This window comes from Anomaloglossus baeobatrachus, chromosome 1 (genome assembly GCF_048569485.1).
Source record: "Anomaloglossus baeobatrachus isolate aAnoBae1 chromosome 1, aAnoBae1.hap1, whole genome shotgun sequence".
Taxonomy (NCBI): domain Eukaryota; kingdom Metazoa; phylum Chordata; class Amphibia; order Anura; family Aromobatidae; genus Anomaloglossus; species Anomaloglossus baeobatrachus.
In genome coordinates this window covers 370,715,963-370,743,058 of record NC_134353.1, presented here as the reverse complement: position 1 = coordinate 370,743,058, position 27,096 = coordinate 370,715,963, and the positions used below count along the sequence as shown (strand labels likewise).

General features: G+C 44.2%; 1 protein-coding gene across 1 annotated transcript in view; it reads left to right on the top strand.

Moving 5' to 3' along the window:
* PSD3 (pleckstrin and Sec7 domain containing 3) overlaps positions 1–27,096 on the top strand; it is a 926,316-nt gene that overhangs the window by 155,007 nt on the left and 744,213 nt on the right. Inside the window, exon 2 of the mRNA XM_075352479.1 lies at positions 17,403–18,226. Coding sequence (XP_075208594.1) covers positions 17,507–18,226 — 720 coding nt within the window. The 5' untranslated portion in view covers positions 17,403–17,506. The remainder of the gene's footprint in view (positions 1–17,402; positions 18,227–27,096) is intronic.

Below are 27,096 nucleotides of genomic sequence, written 5' to 3'. Positions count from 1 at the left end.
ACCCTACGCCAAATATATAATTCACTTATTTATTTTTATACAACAATAGATGCACAAGATCAAAAGAGGAAAACAGAGTATATTGTGCTCAACAACATAATGCCTTTATTGATTAAAAATACATATTAAAATATCATTAAATATTATTGTATCAAAAATGTTGCTGACATTAAAACAGGGGGGAAAAAATCCACACAATTAATAAAGTGCAACACTAAAGGTTGCACAATTATATACAAGGAGTGTATAGTTCCTTAAAAATTCTTACAAAGATTATACATATAGGAACCAACAGATAAACAGTCACTTTCAAAGTTAGTAACAGGAAAAAAAAAAAGGACTTCAATTTGCCATATCACATTCTCCTGACCAAGAATGGTGATTGGAAACGTATGTAGAGGCAGCGGGGTCTCCACTACAACTATTAGTGAGTGTTTTGAACAAACCTTTTGTCATTTAATATGCACTTTATTTGATTACTGGTATTCAGCTTAATCGGGACCACGCATTTAGTTGCTAGTATTTAATCATATCTCTATTGACCAATTTACACTCCTTGAGGTGTTTTCTCTTTGTATGCGGCTGCAATATGTGACTTTTTATATGCCTTCTTAAAGGGAATGTGATATGGCAAATTGAAGTCCTTTTTTTTTTGCTGTTACTAACTTTGAAAGTGACTGGTTTATCTGTTGGTTCCTATATACAGTGTGTCCACCCATATCCTGTCCACTACCATTAACTTAAGAACGGCGGCAGCTATAGAATATATAAGCTATAGCATAGAAGTGGTGTCTAGGTATAGTAAAGTAGCCATGTGCTACGCAATGAAACCACCTATAGCGCCACTTGGTGGAAAAAAACGGAGTTAGAATTTTTATCTCAAAAACGGAACGAGATACAGAAAAAAAGTGAAATACAAAGTTGTAGGGCATCATCAATTCAATACGTATCGACACCTTGCATACAGAAATGCTATGATTAAAACGGGGAATTACCCTATTATGCAAAATAAGTGTGCAATGTCATACCTGACGAAATACTGTAGACTGCTAATAGTAAATACTGTACAGTTAATGGGATTGTTCAAAGGGTTGCCCAACAGACCTCTGTCACGCTGTTCTCTCCAGCGCGACTCATCCATGTTTAAACATTAGCCCAGGGATTAGTAATGAATAGGCGTCTATCAGACACTCTCCTTACTAACCTGGTAACTATACACAAAAACAAGAGAAATGAGGGGTTTCTACTAGTGAGACCAATAATGGTCAAAAATAATACAAAATCAATCAGCCTCTTGAAATACAATGAGATTTTTATTAACAACAATTTATAAGAGGAGAAAGTACATTTTCATATTTTATATAAATACAGTGGACAACCAGATGAAAGCCCCAAACAACCCAAACACGTCAGGTGGTGCACAGGGGAGCTGCGCAGCTCCCCGAGGAAGGTTACGAAACGTGCGCGTCGGAGCACGCCACGCCGGGTTGTTAGCATAGATGGGTAAGTCTTACATGTCCTCTGCTCAGTAACTTCTATGTCCTTCTTATGAATGTATGAGCATGGACACTCATAAATGGCTTGATATTAATGTAATGGTATTATTGCTATGCTGATTGGTAACTTTTTTACTCTGTTTGTTGTCAAGACAGGATCAATGTGTCAACTTATGGTCTGACTATCTACTAAGTCAGCCTTTTTTATTGCTCTTCTTCAGGGTTAACCCTTTAACTTCCTGTACCTGTCATTATCTTCAGTTGGTTCCATCCACACCTCCCATTAGACTTTTGCCTTGACATTGGCTATCTGACTAGTCTTGTTTGGGGGTGCTCTGCATATACCCTATTGATTATAACTTAATATATTTGTATTGTGATCACCCCTGAACATTTCTGCCATCTCTGACAAAATGTATTCTGTTTGTCAGATTACCCCTAACAAACTCATGGGAGTTTTTCAGTCTTGACTGCTCTGGATAATTCTCAGCTATCTATACCCCTGTAGCCATTGAGTGTACATCTGTTTTCCCCTCTGTGCACCACCTGACGTGTTTGGGTCGTGGTATTTTCCCGCTTTCACCTGGTTGTCCACTGTATTTATATAAAATATAAAAATGTACTTTCTCCTCTTATAAATTGTTGTTAATAAAAATCTCATTGTATTTCAAGAGGCTGATTGATTTTGTATTATTTTTGACCATTATTGGTCTCACTAGTAGAAACCCCTCATTTCTCTTGTTTTTGTGTATGGCTCATTATGGGGTCTAGTGATATATATCAATTATGATAGATCTAAACGTCCCTACTCGTGTTTTATGTAACCTGGTAACTATACAGATAAAAAAGTTTACAGGGTTTTTTTTTAACTAAATAAACGCTCCCCTACATGTCCTCTTTCACCAATTTATTGAAATTTAAAAAATCCTAATTGTTCCACCTTAATCCAGTTGGTGAATAAACACTCCCTCGTTCACCAATGTATTAATTAAAAAGAAATCTTGGAAGTTCTGCATAATCCAATGGAGTAATGTCCCATGACATCCATCGATTACTATTGAGCTGTGTTCTGAAAATGACGCTCCATGCGTCAGTGTCGATCAGTGGAAAGGTATGGAATTTCTCACCAGCGATGATGTCAGTAATTCAGTGACGTCACCGATCGGGAGAAATTGGGAGTGACCTATTTTGCCTCGTTCTAAGCAAGTTCTCAAAACGAATCAATGGGTATTGTGAGACATTACTCTTTGGATTACGCCAGAACTTCCAGGATTTATTTTGAAGTAAAAAAAAATGTGAACAAGGGCTTGTGGGGGAGCCTTTATTCAAAATAACTTTTTTTTTTCTTGTGTCTCTGTTTTTTCTAAACTCTATACTTGCCGGGCCAATAATGGGGGTGTCTGATAGACACCTATTCATTCCTAACCCTTGGGCTTAATGTCAGCTGTCAATTCACAGCTGACTTGAACCTCAAAAGTATTACTCTGATTGCCACCGCAATAGGGCAATCGGGAAGAACCGGGCAAAGCACCAGGTTGGCTCTAATGGATGTGCCACTTCTGGAGCTGATGTGGGCTGCCATTTTTAGGCTGGGAAATGCCAAACAACCATGGGTCTTCAAAGCCTGATAACACTGTCACATGGTGTCTGGCTCAAAACTTGCCAAGTGTCAGGACTACTTCTGATGATGTTTACACAGCAGACTCAGACACTCCACACGACGCTGCTTTTCAGTTGCACACACAGGCTTGGGCGTCAAGAGGCTGTGCATTAAAAGAAAAAAGGAAATTACGGATCTTGATGAATAAAATCAACTTTTATTGATGTACATTAAAAACCATGTTATAGCAGGAAAACATATCCAAACCTGTTTCAGGCTTCCACCCTTGATCACTGGATAGCTGTGCTCTTGTTAGTGATCGGGCTTGCAAGAGTTTATTTCTTCTAGCCTGTAGATTACTGCTTGAGTTACATGTTGCAGTAGACCTATCAAAGTCGCCTCCGCCCCTTTTTAAGATGGTGGAGCCTGGTCTTCCATGCCGTTAATAGCATTATCCCGGTCCTTGTGCTTAGATATCCAGTTGCTGGTGAACTTCTGTAAGTGTAGCTTGGTGTGTTGTAGAAATATTCTTGTTGTCAATTGTATAGAGATAGGGCTTTTGTGGAATACATTCTATTGGTTTTGATGCCCCTTTTTTTATACCTAGATTAATCCAGGTGGTCTTTTGTTGAGGAAACCACTTACTATTTCTATTATTCTAATTCATTTCTATAATATTTATATTATTGCGCTCATTCTTTTTAAGGAATACCCAATACAGATTATGTTTTAATAGACCCTTACTTTTGAATCAGTGAATCACATAAGATAAAATTATTCTTAACATTAGGAGCTTACTGGGGAAGATCCATGAAAACTGTGGAAAACAAAAAATATGTTTGTCACCTAAAGTAACATATCAATAACAGGTTTTCTTTTACCAAAGCTGAGCAAAGAGAAAAATAAAGTTAAGCTTTGATTGGTTGCTGTAAGCAACATAGCTAATGTCTTCTTTCTGACAGTTTTGATAAGTGTGGCACACTGTATTTCTAGAATTATCTAGCCCATGAGGCAGCGCTATATATACCATCATGTTAACCTGATTTTGGAGACTTGTCCATTTCATCATCAGCCTTTTCTGTGCTACTTGACATGTAGGAATTTCATGAAAAAGAATAATAAATTATAACTAGAACAATTATATAGGGCAGGTCCTTCTTGTCCTAAATTGCAGAGAGAGAAATAGGTGTCACTAATTACTTTTAATAATGGTGTCCTAATTAGTTCATGGCCTATTTGTGGATCATAACTTCGATAGTTTCATGGGATGTAGTTGCTGTTTGTAGTTTGACCTCTAAACTTCTGTGGGTGGTATTTTGTAATTCACATTTGGTATAATAGTTGTCTTCTATAGATAAAATGTCTATACAGGGTTTACAGACTTTAGACAGGCATTTCAATAAAAACTTTACTTCTGGACCACCCATAAACTTTAAACATCTGGGCAGCCCACTCTTATCTCTGCACTGACCTTCAAAAACATCAAGACAGTGTAAGCAGCTAGCGCAAGATCAAGCCTCTGGGGGGGGCAAAGAAGCTGGCTGTCACACACAGCCAGACTCCCCACAAAGAACAGCCAAACTCCTCACACATGTTACTATTATGTTTACATTCTTAATCTCAGAATCAGCACTAGTTTATATAAGTTAGGAACCACTTTCCGTGCCTCATTCTCCAGACCCAGTGGTCATATGATCGTTGGGTTCTAGGATACTTAGGCAGCTCTGCTATGCAGCCAGAAGGTTGAAATTCCCCTGTCCCTAGGGCTAATATACCAGTTCCAGTTATAAGGTAAATCAGCATGAGAAAATATAATGTAAGGATATTTTAAAATACTCCCCACTCCCATCTTCCACACACATACACAAACGCATACACACATATACTGTATACACCTGAAAAGGTGGGGGACACATTACATAAATAAAGAATAGAAATAGCAAATATTGAACAAAAAAATTGTGAAAAAGACATTTTTTCTTATTTTTCTTTACATTTTCCCTTTGATATCAGCAAAAAAAGAAGAAAATGAATGTATGACATACAAATTAAGTCCCATGAATCTTGGAAATATAAAAGGCAAAAATTATGAATGAAAAAAAAAATTGTAGTGCTATTAAAAGCATATGTACAATAAAACCCAAAAATGTGACTGGTTAGGAAAGGGGGTTAATGGTCTGTTTATAACCTGGTTAATGACCTAGTCTGTTCATGACCTGATTATATTATGTAACATAAGAAATGAACAAGTTGTCATTTTGTTTTCTTCTCTTTTGTGAAGATTTTCAACATTCTATTTAACTGTTATTGTGATATATACTAAGGCTATGTGCTGCGGAAAACCTGTGGATTTATCTGGATTTTCTAGATCAATCCGCAGGTTTTAGCAAGTACAGACACTCCCCATGTTATCCTATGGGACATGGGGAGTGTCTGTGTCCATGCTGCGGTATGTGCGGCTGCGGAACATGCTGCGGATGTCCCACAGCCGCATGTAACTGCATGTCAATTATTCCTGCAGAAATACCTGCAGAAATCCCGCCTCTCCACTATGGAGATACAGGCCGGGACTTCCGCAGGTAAGTAGCACGAATGTCCGCAGGCTTACCGCAGATATTTCGCTGGAATCCCGCAGCTATGTATAGCTGCGGTTTCCGGGGAGCTGCTGCGGGAAACCTGAGGACGTACCTGTATCTGGAGGTACCTAGTCGCGTGGGCACATGGCCTAAATGAACAAAAGTATTCGAACACAGTACACATATTGGAGCTTTATGACATCCCATTTAAAATCTATACACAGTAAAGGTCCAGTCACACTAAGCAACTTACCAGCGATTCCAACAACATTAGGGATCGCTGGTAAGTTGCTAGGAGGTTGCTGGTGAGATGTCACACTGCGACGCTCCAGCGATCCCACCAGCAACCTGACCTGGCAGGGATTGCTGGAGCGTCGCTACACGAGTTGCTGGTGAGCTCACCAGCAACCAGTGACCAGCCACACGTGCAGAGAGCAGGGAGCAGCGCACACTGAGCGCTGGCTCCCTGCTCTCCTAGTTACAGCACACATCGGGTTAATTACCCGATGTGTGCTGCAGCTACATGTGCACAGAGCAGGGAGCAGCGCACACTGCTTAGCGCTGGCTCCTTGCTCTCCTAGCTACAGCACACATCGGGTTAATTAACCCGATGTGTCCTGCAGCTACATGTGCACAGAGCAGGAGCCGGCACTGACAGTGAGAGCGGCTGAGGCTGGTAACAAAGGTAAATATCGGGTAACCAAGGACAGGGCTTCTTGGTTACCCGATGTTTACATTGGTTACCAGCCTCCGCAGAAGCCGGCTCTTGCTGCCTGCACATTTAGTTGTTGCTGTCTCGCTGTCACACACAGCGATCTGTGCTTCACAGCGGGACAGCAACAACTAAAAAATGGCCCAGGACATTCAGCAATGACCGGCGACCTCACAGCAGGGGCCAGGTCATTGCTGGATGTCACACACAGCGTCATCGCTAGCAAGATCACTGTTGCGTCACAAAAACTGTGACTCAGCAGCGATGTTGCTAGCGATGTTGCTTAGTGAGATGTGGCCTTTGGAGTGGGTGAGCTGAATTCCTTTATTATTCATGATGTAATCTCTGTATACTGTTTTACTTCCTCCCCACCTGAGGAGATGTGGTATGCTTAGACCATGTCCCTGTATGGTCAAACAAGGCCATTACACAGTACATAGCCAAGATCTATTGATTAAAAAAAAAACTTTAAAATGTACTTTGTTCCTGGGAAAACCCCTTTAAGTACTTTGCGCCTCAGGACTTGGCAAGGAATCTTAGTAACTTTATGTGGTCTGCCACTTTGTGACTGAGTTAGTGGAGAACTTTCATGAACTGACTTGTTAGGCTACTTTCACACATCCGGCTTGAGCTCTGCGGCTCAATCCGGTTGTGCAAGCTATGCAACGAATGCGGTGAAAACACCGCATCCTTTGCATAAGTTTTACCTTTGCGGCCAGTCCGGTTTTTGCCGCTTGCGGCATGCTACTGAGCATGCGCAGTGGCAAAAACCGCATGCGGCGGCCGGATGCGGTTATTGCCGCATCGCGCCGCATCCGGCCGCCATAGGCATGCATTCAAAAATGCGCCGCATCGGCCGAATGCGGCGCGATGCGTTTTTTTTTTGCCGCACGAAAAAACGTGCCAGGCAACGTTCCATCCGGCCGCCGCATCGGCTAAATCTGCCGCATGCGGCAAAAACCGGACGGAACGCAAGGCCATGCGGCACAATGCAGCACTAATTAAAGTCTATGCAGGAAAATCGCAACCGGCAGCAAAAAAAACCGGTTGCGATTTTCCTGCAAAGTGCCGGATTGTGCCGCAGAGGAAAAACCGGAGGTGTGAAAGTAGCCTTACAATGGTGGCACCCTATTAGGCCTCGTGCACACATTGAGTATCTTGTGAGTTTTTACCTCAGTATTTGTAAGTCTAAACCAGGAGTGGGTAAAAAATACAGAGGTGGTGATGTGTTTCTATTATACTTTTCCTTTGATTGTTCCACTCCTGGTTTTGGCTACAAATACTGAGGTAAAAACTCAACAAATACTCAATGCATGTACGTGGCCTTACAGTTCCTCACGCAAATTCAGAAAACTCTTTAAAACAACCCATTTTTTCACAAATGAAAAGTAAAGTCAGACTGAAGGTTTAGGTGCTAGATTGTATACATATGTGACAATGAGACAGAATGAATAACCTGAATTCAATGAAAAAGAGGTGTCTCATATTTTTAACTACATAAAGTTTTTCTGTTACTGAGAGAGCTAGAGCTAGCTGAGCAAAGGTTAAAGACACTGTTACTACAATAACCAATGTTCTCAGATAGATTTTCAGACTCCTCCATGACAGTCCTATGCCCTTACTGCATCTGTAACTGACTTTTTAGTAGATATACAGTACCGACCAAAAGTTTGGACGCACCTTCTCTTTCACATGAGTTAAAATGTGACTGGCTAATTCTGAACACAACCACATCTCCAATTATAAGAGTTTGTTCGAACTTATGCAACCACATTATTTTAGTTTTGTTATTTTTATCTCACCCCTCAAAATTATTTCAGTTTGTTTCTCAGGGGATTTGTACAGATAATGGGTGACATTAAAAAGGTAGAAAAAGTTACAAAAATATTCTTCATAGTATAATTTTTTTTTTATAAACAAAAATTGGATTTCCCATCGAAATTTACTTGTTCCAGTTTGAAGCTGTTTATGGTGAAGATGGACAGGATTCAATCCAGAACACTCCTTACAAAACTCAGCGTGATTATACACAGTGGGTCGTTGAAGAGTTTGTGAAGCAGAAATTGAGCGGTAACTCAAATCCTCCACAAAAACTCAAAATTCTGGAGTATCTGCTCAGTTTTCACTCCAAATTTTAAGCGAAAACACTTTGTGTGCCTTAAGATGTGCACAGATGGTGTCCTCTCCAGGAAGGTGAACCTGCCCATTTATTCAAAAGAAAGATGCTTCCGAAAATGCCTGCATTTTTTGTATTGTAACCATTTTGCCATTTTCTTTTGCTCATTTATTGCACAGCTTTTTTATGTCTTTTGAGCATTTTTATATCCTTTGTATAAGTCAGGTGACAAAATAATAACTGTATTGTAAGGAAGCAGAAGTGCTTCCCATACCTTCTCTCCTTCTCACCCCTCCCCCCCCCAAGGAATTTTTGATGTTCTGCAATGCATTGCATAGCTTTCAATATGTTTTATGTGTTTGGTAAATGACATGCACTTAGTTGGGCACATGTAGAGTTAACAGTTGAGATTGACCCAGACTGAGAGGAGTTATATGGCCATACAAGAGACCTGTTTACATTGATACAATATAACGTAGACAGTGTACAGCTTATATTACAATGTAAATTTGGTGTGCCCACTAAATAACTCAACACACAGCTATTAATGTCTACACCGCTGGCAACAAAAGTGAGTACACCCCTAAGTGACTACTTTACATTGTATCAGCGTCATATCTTCATGTTGTCTCGTGAAAAGATACAATAAACTATTTACAAAAATGTGAGGGGTGTTCTCACTTTTGTGACATACTTTAAGTGGAGATCATCCCACAGATCAAAATAAAAAATATCTTTGAACTTACCAGTATATGGCCATTTTAAGGATCCTACTTAATAGGCCATAAATTAATTAAAAGCTACAACTAGAAAAGATCTTTTAATTGCTATGAGTACAATATATGTTTAAAACAAAACAATAGCCAAAATGACAGCGGATTGAGTATAAAGATAATACAGTTCTTTCAATGTATAGTTTACATTGACCTATAAAAACTGTAACACAAAAAAATGAGACAGTCTTTGTTTATCTGACACTCGTGCCCTACAGGAGAAAACAAAATCATTTATATTCTTCACGGTTTTTAATTACGGTAAAATGGTTCCTAATATGTTATTTTTAGTGCTATTGTTGTGTAGATCATGCATTATCTCCTGATACAATGTTTATATATCAAGTTACCATATTTCATCTAGTTGTTTCCCTTCCTGCTTTCTTTTAGCAAACACATTTCTACCATTCATATATTTAATAGCTGCAGAAGGACAGAGTCAGTAGGATGGATTGATGTTTTTTGTAGAAAATTACGAAGGAAGGAGGATACTTCCTTTATATCGCTTCTTGCCAAAAACTAGATATGTTGCAAGCACATTAAAATGACCTGTTGTATGACAGCTTCCAGTGTGACAGAGTATTGCAGATCTATTTAGTTTATCTGTTGTTTGTTTGTTCAAAAACATTGTCAATTACTGATGAGGCCAACATATACAGTAGCTGCTATGTGCATACATTTTACATTTCTCTAGTACTATCCTGAAAGGATTTATAGTAATTAGAGATGAGCGAACCCAAACTGTTCAGTTCAGGGATCGTATTGGACACCTAGATTCTGGTGCCAAAGTCTGAATACGGACTTCTAAATGGAAGTCCATGATACTGTTTGAGTTCGTCAGATGAATAAAACTTGTTGAAAGGCTGCGGCGCACCCAAGGTTTTTGGCAGTGGCCACTTCTGGACCCATCACAGCCATGACAAGTATTGGCAGGCCTACCACATGACCCAGCCTGTATAAAGCCCGGATCAACGGTTGTGCTGCCATTCTGAGAACGTCTGAGCCTGGTGCAGACTACACTAATACAGAATTATGGTGGAACCACACATGGAAATGACAATATGGGGTTTAGGTAGGTTAGTAAGGGGGTGAAATACAAGGAGTTTATTTTTGACAGATTCAATTTTAGATAGAGGGAGGACATAATGTTAGAGACAGCAGACAGGCAATCTCCTGTACTTTTCATTTTATAAGAGGTACCGGATTATAAGACGCCCCCCAAATTTAGAGGGAAAGAAATATGGGGTTTGTCTTATAATCCAGTGGTTTCTTACCAGAGGGGGTGGCGGCAGTGGTGGAGCGGGGTCACAGAAGGCAGAGGTGGTGGTGGAGTAGGGCAATGTTGCGGGCGGTGCAGTGGGTGTCCCAGATGCTTGCTGCAGGCACAGTGAGGCAGGAGAAGCATTCAGACGCTGTCAGCGGTGCGGGCCTCAAAGAAACGGCGCACGGAGGCGGAGCGTTCATAGATGGAGCTCTTGGCTCAATGACAAGCCAAGATCTTATCTGTGCACGTGCCACCTCCGAGTGCCATTTTTCTAAAGTCCGCTGTAGTTGCACAGATGAGATCTTGAGCCGACAGCTCCATCTGCGCACGCGCCGACTCCGGACACCATTATTTGAGGCCCGCACCGCCAACAGCAGCCCCTGCCTCATCGAGCACTGCACAGCACCCAGCAGCACAGCTCACAGTAAGCCTGCAGCACAGCCCGCTGCCCGAAGTACAGCCTGCTGCCCACAGCACAGTCTGCCGCCTGCAGCACAGAGCTCGCAGCCTGCAGCATAGCCTCCTGCTATTCACCACCCCCGGTAAGCTACATTCGGATTATAAGACGCATCCCTCATTTTCCTCCCAAATGTTTGGGAGGAAAAGTGTGTCTTATAATTCAAAAAATACAGTATCTATATATAGATCTATGCCTATGTGCCGCCCCTGCAGCGGTTGAACCGCTCGGATCCGGGGTGATTACTCGTGGCTCGAGGCTCTCCGGACCCGGGGGCTAAGGGCTACTCTCCAAATGAAGAAAGGGGGTATTTACAGGGGAGATATGTACAGTTCGTGATGCCACCCATTGTGTACGGTAACTGAGAATACCGCCGCTGCCGTTGGGAGTACCCGGAGTGATGGAAGGGAGCAGCTAGGTGACGTGGCCCTCCAAGGGTAAGAGATGACCTCGGGACTCAGGATGGTGGTGCGGGGTGCAGGTAAGGTGCAAGCTCACTGGTTGCAGGGATCAATTGGTACTCACTCAGCAAATAAGCAGACGCAGACAACATGGTGAACCAAGTCTCTGACTGCCGCTGCCTATTGAGCGGAGCTTGTCCGGGTTCCGTCCCCTGCAGGACTGCCTATTCGTCTGTGGCATCTCTCTCCTGGCATCTGGCTAAGTAGTGGAGCTTGCTCTCAGGAGCTCACGCTTGGGATTTAAGTGGGACGCTTGTTTGAAAAGCCCTATCCCCCTCGTTGCGCTAGTGCCCCGATCTTCCAGCTGGTGGGAACAGTCCATAGAGGTCCTGTCCTCCACAGGTTAATTGCCGGGTTGCCTGCAGCTTCTCCCCGACCTAGGGTCCGTGTACCCTACTGTGCCTTCGGTACCAGACCGGTGATTAGGCCTAGGCTGCTGACTGTCCACCAAGACCAATCCCAGGCACCTAGCCTCAATCCCCTACGACCGGGGGTCCGACTCCTTTAGGTCCCACACCACTGTCTTCAACCTAGGATTCCTCTCCTCTGGGAGCTCCAACTCCCAGCTCCCTCCGAGCTCCTCACAGCTCGAGGGTCTGCACTGCACTACTCTGTCACCTCCCTGCCTGACTCCTAGGTGGACGGCCCTATTCCTGCTTAAGCAGCACACTGGTGTGCCTGGCAGGTGTGGTGCAGGGTGTCACTAGGATTTGTGAATGCTGGTGGAGGCAGTACTGCAGATTAGGTTCCAAGAACCATGGGGGGTTGAGTCCTGCCCCGCGAGAGAAAGAGCGTGCTGAACTCTGTGACGACCTGAGTAGTCCAGGGCGTCACACCTATTTTCATGTTTCCTGTCCTGAAAGATTGTAATAAAATATGGTAGTGTAGCAAGCTAAAAACCATTCTCAATCAGGTGATAGCATAACAATATGCTCCACTTATTTCATTGCACTATAACATTTATAATAAGCTTTCCTCTTGACTTGATACAGATGTCCCAATTTGTATGGCTGTCCCACTGCTACAATTCAGTGACACAATACAGCGGTTGACAAATTATGTCTTATACTTGTCAATGCGCCATATTACTATTTTTAACTTGCTTCATACATGTTAATTTCATAGTGCTTGAAGTTTACTGGTCCCAGGAGAGATGCAGAATTTGTATGTACAGCTTAATAGGAAACATATTAGGGCAATGTCATTGGCCAGAAGCAATGTCAGTTAATTATCTTTCTAGTGTCCTTAGATGCACTTTCTGTTGATTGTTTTGTTATTGTCATTTGATCTTGTTACAATGAGACTATCTGCTTTAAATATGTATTAAATGTAAAAAAAATATTAAAAAGAGTGTCAATGGATAACTAGACGAACTAAGCCTGAGCTAAATTTAGCCAACCTCTAATTCAACACTCATAGTATGTGGGCACCTCATTACCATTAAAGGGGTTATCCAATCTTATGGTACAAGTCTGCAGTCACTCTATGTGCGCAGAGCGTGCTGTGAGGACTCTCTGGTGCCGGCACGTGACCACAAGTATGTGATTTGCAAATAAGGGGTCACATACCGACTAGACGTACAGCAAGTGAATTGAGCGATGCCAGATACGTCTAGTCAGAATGTGGCCGGAAATATGTAAATCGCGTACTAGTGATCACATGCCGTCCACTCCCGATGTCGGCATCGGAGAATGACTGCAGTCCTGGACCCGAGGTCAGACAACCTCTTTAATAATTTGGGACTACAAATTATTTTAAATTATTAGTTCATACACAGTCCCCATGTACCTGACAGTTTTATTTGTTAAAGGGGTGGACTGAAACATAAATTAATTTTCATCCTAAACGTCTGTCTATTAAATTATATAATCTAATCTATTTTCTAATATATTTTAACTAAAAATTCCCTATCCTTCCCTCACTACACTATCTTACTTGTTTTTTTTACTACTTACTTTTTTGATGATGCTTCGTCTGAGAATCCCAGTGATGCCCATTTCAGGGGCTGGGTAGTCATTGCTCCACTGTGCAGTGACAATGCACACTCTGGTCACCTCTGATCAAAAGTAACAAAACAGCAGGAGAGCACATTGTCAGAGCACATTGCAAGAATACCCGGTGTGCAGAAAAACAGAGACAAACACACGCAAGGGACATCACTTATGGGGGCGGCACTGGTCCTATCACCGGTCTGGGACCGAAGGCACGTCAGGGTACGCGGACCCTAGGTCGGGGAGAAGCTTCAGGCAACCCGGCAATTAACCTGCGGAGGACAGGGCCTTTATGGACTGTTCCCACCCAGCTCAGAGATCGGGGGCACTAGCGCATCGAAGGGGATAGGGCTTTCCTAGCAAGCGGCCCACTGAAATCCCAAGCGTGTGTTCCTGAAAGCAGGCTCCTTCACTTAGCCATAGTGGGGAGCGGGGCCCGGAAAGCTCCAAGCTACCGGGCCACAACGGACAATCTAAACTTTTGTGCCAGGAGGCAGGTTACGGACCACCAGGCAGTGCTGCAAGGGACGGGACCTGGATGAGCTCCCCTCGAGAGGCAACAGCAGTCAGAGACTTGGTTTACCCTGTTGTCAGCGTCTGCTTCATTGCTGAGTGAGAACCAGATTAAACACTGCACTGCATCCCCACATCACGATCCAGAGTCCCGGGGCCTACCCCTACCCGTGGAGCGTAACGTCATCTTGCTAACCCACTCCATCACCCTGGGTACTTCCAACGGCAGCGGCGGTACTCCCAATTACCGTACACCACGGGTAGCGTCACGAACTATACCAAATCCCCTGTAAATACTCCCTTTTCCATTTGAGTGTGGCCCCTAGCCCCCGGGTCCGGAGACCCTCGAGCCACAAGTAATCACCACCCCCGGATCCGAGCGGTTCGATCCGCTGCCGGGGCGGCACACATATCTCTTACCTCATGTGCAGGACATTGCAGCTTAGGTATCCATGGTTACGGCCACTAGCAACTAACTATCTGTCACTATATTACCTAGTGCCTACTGATAATACAAAATTAATGCATATAAAAAATCCTGCATACCAGCACACACATGAACATTTTAATGGAGCTCTGCTAATAAAAGGCATCTTGGGTTATGTCCACAGAGTGCATTACCTCTAAAAAAAAATAGCAGACCAAATACAGTTGATCATTCAGTCTTAGAAAACAAAGCCATATACAATGTGTTATGGTAGATTAAATTGTTAATCACAAGATGCACATTGGCGTAAAAGCTTTCATCAAATGGCCCAATTGTTTAATAGGACTATGTGCAATTTAACAATTCTGTAAAATAAAACAATGAGAAGGTCAGGCTGGGAAATACCTTTATGACAGAAAAAGAAGTTGTAGACTTCGATATCTTAGAAACAAGTGGTATTTATATCTCTTGTGGTTTTATTTACAAGGAAGTTCAGAGATGTTCAGTTCCTTAACTCATGGAATTACCCTTAAGTACATAACATGAATCATTTTTGGAACAAAAGAACAGTGTAATTTTGGTGTAATTGTATGTAATGTTGGCAATCCTATGTGTAATAAAACAGAAATCTAGATGTACCTGAAACATAGAAAGAAACAAAGAGGACAGAAGTGGAATGTATACTGATGATATGCACATCCTAGCACCTGAAATGAGCGTCACTGATGATGCTTCATTTCAGGGAGGGTACAGAGGCTGTGGTCTTTGCCACAGATTCTGCATCCTGATGACACTTTGTCTCAGGGAGGGTACAAAGACTGTGGTCACTGCCATAGACTCTGCTCACTGATTACGCTTTGTCTCAGAGAGGGTACAGAGGCTGTGGTCACTGCAACAGACTCTGTCCCCTGATAACACTTAGTTTCAAGAAGGATACAGAAGCTGTGGTCACTGCCACAGACTCTTCCCCCTTATGATGCTTCCTCTCAGGGAGGAGACAGAGGCTGCGGTCACTTCCACAGACTCTGCCCCTGATGATGCTTTGTCTCAGAGTGGGTACAGAGGAGCAGTCACTGACGCAGACTCTGCCCCCTGATGACGCTTCATTTCAGGGAGGGTACAGAGGTTGTGGTCACTGCCACAGACTCGACTACCTGATGATGCTTCATTTCAGGGAGGATAAAGTGGCTGTAGTCTCTGCCACAGTCTAACAGAGGATATAGTTGCACTCTGTAGGGCTAAAATACGTGGAACAATGAATATGGGAATATAGACATGCCTTATTGCTATTAAAATATGTAAAAATGTAGATACTTTGCACACAGAAGTAGCCAATTTTATGGGAGCCCAACAGCCAACAGAAAGGTGACCTCTTTTTGTTGGGACCCTGCCTACTCTAATACCTCTCTTTGGGTTAAAAAACCTACAATTTAAGGGTGGACAGGAACCTGCAAATGCAGAATTAAAATTGCCTGAATTTGAAGAGCAGGAGTACGCAATCAGAAGGCATATCCCTGTAATCTAAGAAAAAGACTGATGGCACATCCTACCTTTCTAATGTGAACAGGTGCAAACTGAACATGAAATATAGTAAGAAAAAGGAGACAGTTGCACTCTGTAGTGCTAAGATATGTGGAACAATGAATATGGGAAAATAAACATGCATTACTGCTGTGAAAAACATGTAAAAATTCATATAGCACACAAAATTTGCTAGATTTTATGTGAGCCCAACAGCCAATGGCAAGGTGACCTCTTTTTGTTGGGTCCCTCCCTACTCTAATGCCACTCTTTGGGTTAAAAAAAACAACTACAATTTATGGGCGGACATGAACTTGCAAATGGAGATTTAAAATCGTCTGAGACTCAATAGCAGGATTGCTCAATCAGAAAAAGACTGATGGCACATCCTACCTTTCTAATGTGAACAGGTACAAACTGAAAATTGATAAGTATCTCAATATTGACATATTTTTCACAGCAGTAATGCATGTCTATATTCCCATATTCATTGTTCCATATATCTTAGCATTACAGTGTGCAACTGTCTCCTTTTTGTTACTATGTTTCATGCCAAAGTCTCTGCCTGCCTCTGATCACGATTCATTTTAGGGAGGGGCAAAGCCTATGGTCACTTCCACAGACTCTGCCCCCTGTTAGTGCATTCTTTCAGGGAGGGAGCAGAAGCTGTGGTCTCTGCTACAGACTCTGCCGACTGAAGATGCTTCATTTCAAGGAGGGGTCAGAGGCTGCGGTCACTGCCACAGACTCTGCCCCCTGATGATGCTTTATTTCAGGGAGGGTACAGAGGCTTTTTCACTGCCATAGAGTCCGCCTGCTGATGATAGTTTGTCTCAGGGAGGGTACAGAGGCTGCGGTCACTGACACAGACTCTGCCTCCTGATGACACTTCATTTTAGGGAATAGCAGAGGCTACGATCACTGCCACAGACTCTGCCTCCTGATGATGCTTCATTTCAGGGAAGGGCAGAGGCTTTGTCACTGCCACAGACTTTGCTCCTTGAAGACGCTTCGGCTCAGGTAAGGGACAGAGGCTGCAGTAACTGCCACAGACTCTGCCCCCTAATGACGCTTCATTTCAGGAAGGGAGCAAAGGCTGCGGTCACTGCCACAGATTCTGCTCCAATGACATTTTGTTACAAGGAGGGGACAGAGGCTCCAGTCACTGCCACAGAGTCTGTCCCTTGATGACGCCTCATTTCAGGTAGGGGACAGAGGCTATGGTCACACGGTCACATACAAGTCTATGTCTATGTGTTCATGAGATTTCTGGAGTCTCATAGCTTTTCCTGATACTTGAAAAAGCGCCTTTTTATTTGTATAATGCTCATGAAAATAAATTGGGGAAAAAGCACAGCAAAAAAGCAACTTGTGAACATACCCTTACATTTACAGATTTTTTTTACTTATTGGAAAATGCTTGTTACATTTATAATTGCTCTTATTGAGATAATTGGGAATATTGGCATAACAAATGTATTCCTTCTTGCTTTAGGTATGTGTTCAGAAGATGAGGATTTCAGGGTGGTCTCGGGAAAAGTTCGGTACTTTTCCATGGTAGGATATACAACTGTCTCTTGACAAGTTCCCACCGGGGAAATGGCAAAGCAGCAACAGATGAAAACTTCCTTCCTCTATATCCAGCTGAAGTCACCAAGCAAATGTGCTGAGCGATCACAGGAGGCGTGCTGCTTGGCACAGAAAACTTTCTTAGTTGCAAGCAGAAAGGCATGTGACGCTAGGAGGCCAAATTCTCCTGTGAGAGAAGACACACAGCCTGCCTGTAACAAACTCAAGACTGAGGCAGGCTGCTCTGCCCAGACTACAGTGTCATGTTCAAACATCTGCACAGCAATGAGCAATGGCACCAAGGAAAGCAAAAATACTGCCCAAGGGAAGACCCTGGCATCAGCCACAGCCAGAGATACAACCCATCTTCACAATCAAGGGGCTGGAGTGTGCAATCAAATACAAAAAAATGGATCCTTCAGATGTGATGTCCCCATGACCAGCCATTATGTGCCGGATCCACATTGTGGCCCCTACAACAGTCACAGCTGGAATGTGATGGACCGTCATTACAATCTAGGGAAAGAAAAGCTGTGGTGGAAGGTGGAAGTATGCAACCCCATGGTGACCAGCACGCCAATTCTTTGTAGAAGTCCTGACTTTAAAAGTTTCCGAGATGCAGTGGTCGAAAAATCTGCCACATTCGTAGGATTGAATGACAGTTATATGGGGCAACGGCTAGAAGGAAAGAGGCTATGCACCAGGTATCCCATATCAGTGACTACTGCTAGTCCTGTCAAACTGGAAAAGGTAAGTCAGTGTACAAAATATGCATATATCAATAGTAAAGAATTATTCTGGGGCGGTGTAATGCTAAGATTCGACTCATTGTCAGTATCGTCAGTGTCCTTGTTAGCTCTTCCCAAATTATGCTAAATATGTTAATACACTGGCATCATTTTTTGTGTCTACCAGTAACGCTCTTGTTATCATTATATATTGTTTTATATTTACTATTATTATTATTTGATGTTCATCATCACATTTTCACAGTTTTCTGCCAAGCTTCGTCTTGTACAAAAGATTATATGCTGTAGTCTCATACGTAAGGAGTTAATGTCGTTTCTGTAGAGGATTAGGAAATTACAATGATGAAATCTGTATTTGGAGTCTTAAACAATTAACCCAAAATGAGGCTTTTAGAGAAGGATCTTTCTTAAAGAAACTCTTCCATGAAGATTGTTTTACTCTATTTGTGCATGTACTGTCGTGTGTATTTCTATGCTCCTCTACCCTCACCTTCTCCGGTATCCAGCTCCGCTCTGCTCCTTTTCTCAGTGACATCGCCACTCTTCAGACTCTCCGGGTCACACTGCGCTTTGCGTGACCCGGAAGTGCCTCTTACAATGTAAGGCTATGTTCACACTTGGCGGTTTTTGCTGCTTTTTTATGCTAATTAAAAGCTGCTTTTTGTAGTACCAGCAACAGCTATGAGATTTTGTAAATCTATTGAACACGATTGCTTTTTTTTCAGCATTTTTGCCACGTGTTTTCATGATAGCAAAGAATGCAAAAATGCAACCATGAGTTTTTGCTGCTGTTTTGGGGAATGAAACTAACTTTATTAAACATTTATTGTAGCCAAATGACACTTATAATCTGCATCACGGCATAAAAAAAGCAGCAAAAAGGCAGCAAAACCTGCTTTTTGTAAGCAGCTTCTTTACTGCCAAGAGAGCAGGTTTTGCTAAAGCTATGTTCACACATTGCGTTTTTACTGCATTTTTTGCAGTGTTTTTTTTATTATGAGTTGCTTTTTTCAGTACCAGCAAAGCCTATGATATCCAGAAATCTCATGCACACAATTGCTTTTTTTTCTTGACTGACATGGAAAACTGAAAGAAGCAGCATGTCAGTTCTTTCAGTGTTTTTGCAGTATTTTTTTTCACCATTGGAAAGCAATGAGAAAGTACAAAAATGCAACAGTTGCATTTTTGTTGCTTTTTTTGCTGCTTTTATGGTGATTAAAACTTTATTTAAACATGTACTGTAGACAAATTACATACGTAACGCAGTTAAAAAATGTAGCAAAACCTGCTTTTTGGAAGCAGCTTTTTTACTGCTAAGAGAGCAGGTTTCAGTTTCAGAAAAAAACATAGCAAAAATACAAGGTGTGAACATAGCCATAGTGTGTGGAATGTCAGAATGAGGCTTACATTGTTAGGCTATGTTCACACAGTTTTATTTACAGCTAAAACCTGCTTTCTTGGTTGTAGAAAAGCTGCTTCGAAAAAGCTCTATTTTTGATGCGTTTTTGGTTGCATTTTTTGACTGCTTTTTCAGGGGGTCATTTGTTTACAGCACAGATTTAAATAAAGTTAGTTTCATTCACCGCAAAAGCAGCAAAAAAACAGCAAAAACGCACTTGTTGCATTTTTGCACTTTCTCATTGCTATTAATGGGGAATAAATGTTGCAGAAATGCTGAAAGATTACGATGCTGCTTTTTTCATAAACGCAGCAGTTTTCAATTTCACTTCATTTCACTTCCCATTTTAGTGTGCATGAGATTTCTATAATCTCATAGGTTTTGCTGATACTGTAAAAATCAGCTTTTAAATTTGCATAAAACTTGTGAAAAAGACACAATGTGTGACCATAGCCTAAACAAAAGTGATCTGGAGAGCAGTGACATCACTGGGAAGAGGAGCAGAACAGCACTGGACTAGAGTTGAGCGCGGTTCGCGGTTCGAGGTTCTCCAGTTCTAGGCTCGAGTGATTTTGGGGCCTGTTCTAGATCGAACTAGAACTCGAGCTTTTTGCAAAAGCTCGATAGTTCTAGAAATGTTCGAGAACGGTTCTAGCAGCAAAAAAACAGCTAATTCCTAGCTTGGTTTCCGCTGTAATAGTGTAAGTCACTCTGTGACTCACACTATTATGAAATTTCAGTGTATAGTGTGCGGGAACAGCGCCTTCAGATCACTGCTGTTTGTATAATGGCGATCGCCATTTTTTTTTTTTTTTCCTTGTCTTCCTTCCCTAAGCGCGCGCGTGTAGTGGGGCGGGCCAGCATGTCAGCCAATCCCAGACACACACACAGCTAAGTGGACTTTTAGCCAGAGAAGCAACGGCATGTGTGATAGGATGTCCATGTCACATGTCCCTGCATTATAAAACCGGACATTTTCCTCCAGGACGCCATTATCTCTTCTGCGTCCTTGGTGTCAGACATCACTGTCGCAGCTCCGTCCTTTGTCCTATCGCCGATACAGCTGTATGCGTTCCATACACAGCGCTAGACAGCTTAGGGAGAGCACTTTCTATCAGTCCTTTTAAGGGCTCAAACCGGCAGGGTCAGAGCCATAGGTGACAGGTCCTGAAAACAGAGACAGCGTCTGTGTAGCCAAGGTCAGGGATTTCCTCCCTGCATTTCCCTATTAGGAGGGAATAGAAAGGCAGGCTTCCATTCCTCTACCCAGACCCCACAATCCTGGCACTGTACCCTCCTGTCCTCTGCACACTCCAACTATTTTTAACTAAGCCATTATACTAGCAAACAGTCAGTGTACCTAGTGGCTTCCTAAACGTGACTATTGTACTTTTGTGTAGTCACACTAGTGGAAAGATATTTGCAGCACGTCTGCCTGCATTGCACACTCCAACTCTTTTTAACTAAGCCATTATACTAGCAAACAGTCAGTGAACCTAGTGGCATCCTAAACGTGGCTATTGGACTTTTGTCTAGTCACACTAGTGCAAATCTATGTGCAGCACCTGTGCATGACACCCTCCTGCTCTGTTTTTAATAAGCTATAATGATAGCAAAAAATACTGCCATTTAGTGGCATCATAGAACTGGCTGTTGTATTCCATTAGTGCCCCACTGGTGCCAAGCTATTTCTAGCACCTCTACATGACACCCTCATGCACATTTTGCTACGCTAATGTTATAGCAAACTCAGGGAATTCATTGCTGCATTTGATAATTCGGAGGGATAGAAAGTGAGGCTTCCTTTAGCTTTTCCTTCTGTTCATAGACAGCATCTCCAAGTTCACACCCGAAGAGCAATTTCTTCTCCACGTCTAAGTGTGGAGAGGCAGCTAGTGCGCATGCGTGTGCCGATTTACCCCAGCTGCAGCCTAACTCCAGTGTTTCGCCTAGTGAGTATGCTCAGCCTGACTGTGCCATTCCTGACGCTAAGTCTTCATTTCGGGATACAGCGCATGCTCCCACACTAAGTGTCAAAAGCCTCTTTGCACAGGTACTTGCATTCCGTGCCGGGTCTAAGTCCTGTTTTGTGCCTAGACACCATGCTAAAGCTGATAGTCTTTTTTCAGAGACTGTATTTCATGCTACTGAGCATGCTCAGGCACTTACTGCATCAGAGACTAGGTCCGGTAATGAACTCTTTGGCCCTGCCCCTGATGTGGGGGTCCCATATAGACCACAGGGCATCAGGTGTCCTCCCAAATGGCTTACAGAGGCCCACCCCTATGACTTGTCACCGCATTATTGATGGTCAGACGATGACTGGTGAGGTGTTTGGGTCATGGCAGCCATGAGGTCATCATTGAAGTTGCGGTTCCAAATAGGACGCTAGTTATGCCACTCATGACGTGTCACTCTACTTTTGTCTCCAGGAGGTTCATTGTGGTTCACCCTGGTTTGGGGCGGACCCAGGTTATAAAAGGGGCTGGAGCCAACAAGGAGGTGCGCATTCTTCTATTATGCTCTGAAAGAGCACACCTCCATGTGTTGAACCCATTGCGGCTTTAGGCCAGAGGTAGGCAGGGATAGGGTGTCGATGCAGGCCACCACCACAGTTGGTAACGCAGAACGGTTAAGACCAGCTCCTGTCCTACCAGTCCTGCTTGTGCAGCCCAGTGGCATTAACAGGCCTGCTGCTGCTGATGCGCCTGCTGTCCACAGGTGTGGCCCCTACGCACACGGTCAGCGTACTCAATGGCTCCTGTGCTGTTAACAGAGAGTTCCTGGGCTGGGTGGGCATGTGGACCCTGTGACGCTAACAGGGCTCCCAGTCTCCAGATCCGAATGGCGTCTAACTCGGTTCAGGCTACTATTAGTTTCATAGCCACACAGCTCTGTATCCTCCACCAAACCTTCCAGTTGCCAACCTCTCCTTTTCCAACTGGGAGCACGGTGGACACTGACTGCTGATGGGGATATATACCTTTCTCTTTCTTTTCTTATTAATTTTCGTTATATAGCGGTAACATAGTATATACCACCTTATCCAAATCTGCCAGTCCCACTGTAACAGATGGTGTTTCTTCATCAAATGTTACTTTTGCTTAACCACCAAATCCACGGACCAAAACTTTTTTCCCCTTTCCAACACACCTGTTCCCCTTTCCACCAGCATCTGTCCTTTTTCAACTCATTTTGGTATATGACCAAAAGTGCAACTCTGCAGGGACACCGTACTCAACGCCATCTCAGCACAGCAGCCATCCCTCGGTCCCTCCGATGTGGACAAGGAAAAGACCATTTCCTCCTATACATGACAAAGCGTTGAGATTCACTCTGTGCAGCACTGGTGTTTAGTGGAAAAGCAGATCTAAGATTGCGTACCACATTCTGCAGATACTCCTGTATACGTGCGTCCATTTCTATGGCAGGAATTATTTTGCCAAATTTTGTCTTGTACCGGGGATCTAACAGTGTGGCAACCCAGTATTCAGGGTTACTTCGAATTCGTACAATCCGAGGGTCATGTAGGTAGTGCAGCAAGAAGGCGCTCATGTGTCTTGTGCATCCAGGAGGACCAAGTCCTTGGTGTGTTGGTGGCAGAGAGGTGAGAATCGTGCCTCCTTCCTCTGCCCTCTCCCCACAACCTCGCACAACCGAAATGTGAGCAAGCTCTCACTCATCTGCTGAGTCTTCCATGCCCATCGCCAGTTCGTCCTCCATTTCTTCATGGGCTCCTGCAGTTTCCTCAACACTTTTTGCTGATACTATGCGCCCTTGTTAATCCCTCACCCTCACCATGACTGCCGCATAGGTGCCGCTGACCATCTGGACCTCGTAGATCTTGTTATCCCTTCCGCATATGACTCCTCCTGTACTTCCTCCCCTTCCTCTTGTCCCAACACCTGACTCCGAATAATAATTACAGTGTGCTCCATCATGTAGATGACCAGAATTGTCACGCTGAGAATGACATTGCCAGTGCTAAACATCTTCGTCGACATTTGTAAACTGTGTAGCAGGGTGCATAGGTCCTTGATCTGACACCACTCCAGCAGCGTGATCTGCACCACCTCTGGATCAAGTTATCCCAGGCTATATGTCATACCGTATTTCAGCAGGGCTCTGCGGTGCTGCCACACACGCTGCAACATGTGCAGATTCCAATTCCTGCGTGTCGGAACATCGCATTTCCGGCGTTTAACTGCCAGACCCTAAGGCGGGCTTTGCACGTTGCAACATCGGTAACAATGTGTTACCGATGCTGCAGCGATAGTCCCGCCCCCGTCGCACGTTCGATATCTAGTGAAAGCTGCCGTAGCGATTATTATCGCTACGGCAGCTTCACACGCACATACCTGCCGTGCGACGTCCCTCTGGCCGGCGACCCGCCTCCTTCCTTAGGGGGCGGGTCGTGCGTCGTCACAGTGACGTCACACGGCAGGCGGCCAATTGAAGCGGAGGGGCGGAGATGAGCAGGATGTAAACATCCCGCCCACCTCCATCCTTCTCATTGCAGCCGGCGGCAGGTAAGGTGAAGTTCCTCGCTCCTGCGGCTTCACACACAGCGATGTATGCTGCCGCAGGAGCGAGGAACAACATCGCACCTGTCGCTGCACCGGCATTATGGAAATGTCGGAGGCTGCAGCGATGATACGATAACGACGCTTTTGCGCTCGTTCATCGTATCAAAAAGGATTTACACGTTGCGATATCGACTGCGACGCCGGATGTGCGTCACTTTCGATTTGACCCCACCGACATCGCACGTGCAATATCGCAACGTGCAAAGCCGCCCTAAGACTTCCGGAGTGATGAAAGTTGTTGAGCTGCTGTGTGCGCACGATGGAAGTGAGCACATAGCGAGCGTGCCCGCTGCACAAGGCCATGTAGGCCGGGATGGTGTTTTAAAAATTGCTGGAGAATTAGGTTCAACACGTGAGCCATACAAGGCACGTGTGTCACATTGCCCTGACGATGGCCCGCAGCCAGGTTTGCATCATTGCCGCACACGGCTGTTAAGTCACCAACGGAGTACGCTCCATCAATTTGTACTCCGGTCGCCAGGTGACAACGTGTTCCTTTCATGCATAGTGCTGATGATGGGAGAGGAGTCGATGCCAGCGGCGCAGGTGGACGCAGGTTATGCTCACCCACTGGGCTGCATTACCTTGACAGATGCAGAATCTCTGGCTGAATGTAGCTGGTGGGTATCTCACAGATGAAATACCATCATTCAGCTACAACCAATGGGAAGACACCACACCCTTTTTTATGCCCATCCTGTCTGCAGACCACTGCCAGACATAGCTATTAACCTCTGGTTAATTTTACCCCCAGTTCAGTTTTATGATTTTGTGTGCTTGTTACCTGACTACTTTTCCTGCTTGCTGTTTATGTACCTTGTTGGCCGATCCGCATTTCACCTCTGCTTGTTTTCTGATTAAGTCCTGGCCGTCCCATTCTGTTCCTGTTCCTCAATTAATGTTTTGACCCTGCCTGACTACTATTCTCTGGAACTGCAGCCTTCCACAGGTATTAATCACCTTGGGCCCTGTGTAATTCCTAATCCCTGTATAGGGGTTAAAGGGTTTCAGGGTTCTAGGGGTCCTGCTTGGTGAGTGGCTTCCCTCTAGCCTATCATTTACAGCCCATCTGAGTGTGTGGATCAAGGAAGGTGTTACACCGTGCTCTCTGCAGAAGGCCATGTGGGCCAGGATAGTGCTTTAAAAATTGCTGGACAACCAGGTTCAACACGTGAACCACACAAGGCACGTGTGTCACATTGTCACAGCGAAGGGCCGCACCCATGTTTGCATCATTGTCGCACCCGGCCTTCCCTGGCTGCTGGTTGAGTGGAGACAACCATTGATGAAACTCGGTCTCCAGAGCTAACCGTCCACAACTTCTCAGCGGTGTGACTCACATTTCCCATACATTTCAAAGTAAACCTTTGACCGCCTGATGGCATTGAGCTCTGCTGCCAGCATAGTAAGGAGGTGTGTAGTAGTCCTTGTGCGCAGTTACAAGGAAGGGTGGCCTGACCACACAGGGTTTGCGCCAAGGTGGAGGACCCACACGAGGTTGAAGAGGCAGAAGCAGTGTATTAACTTCTACATACAGAAGAAGGATTGACACAACTCGTGGGGACGGCAAGACTTGTACAGCAGACCCTTCTCCATCTCTCCCCACAGTAACCCATTGCCCAGTCAGCGACATGTAACGCCCCTGTCCATGCTTACTGGGCCAATTATCTGTGGTGAAATGCACCCTGTCACACAGAGTTTCTCAAGGAATCAGTGATGTTTAGTGCGACATGCTGGTGTAGCGCGTGCACGCCTTTGTTGGAGAAGGAGTGGCGCCTGGGCATCGGCTCTTGGGGCACTGCGATGGGCATAAGGTCTCGAAAATCCTCGGTTAAAAAGGTTGGAAAGGCAGCATTTTGGTAGCCAACAGTTTCCAGATGCTGAAAGTCAACCTCTAAGCCATGTCATGCCCTTCTAAAAGCATGTAAAACACAGTAAGGGGACTCCAACCACAGTCTCCCTCATTGCCACTAACTGGGCCACACACACCCCACTTGACTGGCATCAGTTGACCCCCCCTTTTGAAAAAGAAAAAGATGCTTGACATGAAGCACTCTCAAAAATACGCGTGCCTTTCCCGTCCCCTGGCTGACCCAGGGGAAGAAAAGTCCTCTGAGAGCCATGACTTGTTCATTTTGTTTCTTTTAGAAACACAGTGAGGGGACTCCAACCACAGTCTCCCTCGTTGCCACTAACTGGGCCACACACACCCCACTTGACTGGCATCAGTTGACCTTCCCTTTTGAAAAAGAAAAAGATGCTTGGCATGAAGCACTCTCAAAAATACGCGTGCCTTTCCCGTCCCCTGGCTGACCCAGGGGAAGAAAAGTCCTCTGAGAGCCATGACTTGTTCATCTTGGTTCTTTTAGAAACACAGCGAGGGGACTCCAACCACAGTCTCCCTCGTTGCCACTAACTGGGCCACACACACCCCACTTGACTGGCATCAGTTGACCCCCCCTTTTGAAAAAGAAAAAGATGCTTGGCATGAAGCACTCTCAAAAATACGCGTGCCTTTCCTGTCCCCTGGCTGACCCAGGGGAAGAAAAGTCCTCTGAGAGCCATGTCCACATTGTCAGTGCACAGACACATGTGCTTATCTGCCAGCAGACCCCCAGCAGCACTGAAGACAGGTTCCGAGAGAACGCTGGCTGCAGGACACGACAAGATCCCCAAGGCGTACGTGGCGAGCTCAGGCAATTTATCAAGATTGGAAGCCTAAAATGAGCAGGGCTCAAGTTGCACAATAATGGAATCGATGTTTCCTTGCATATACTCATATATCTGTGTGTCCTCCTCTTTTTCCTTGTCCAGCTGTTTTGTTTTCGCATGAGTATATGTCCTTGTCACTTTCCCATGTGTTTGTGTTGTTTGTCACCTTTTGGA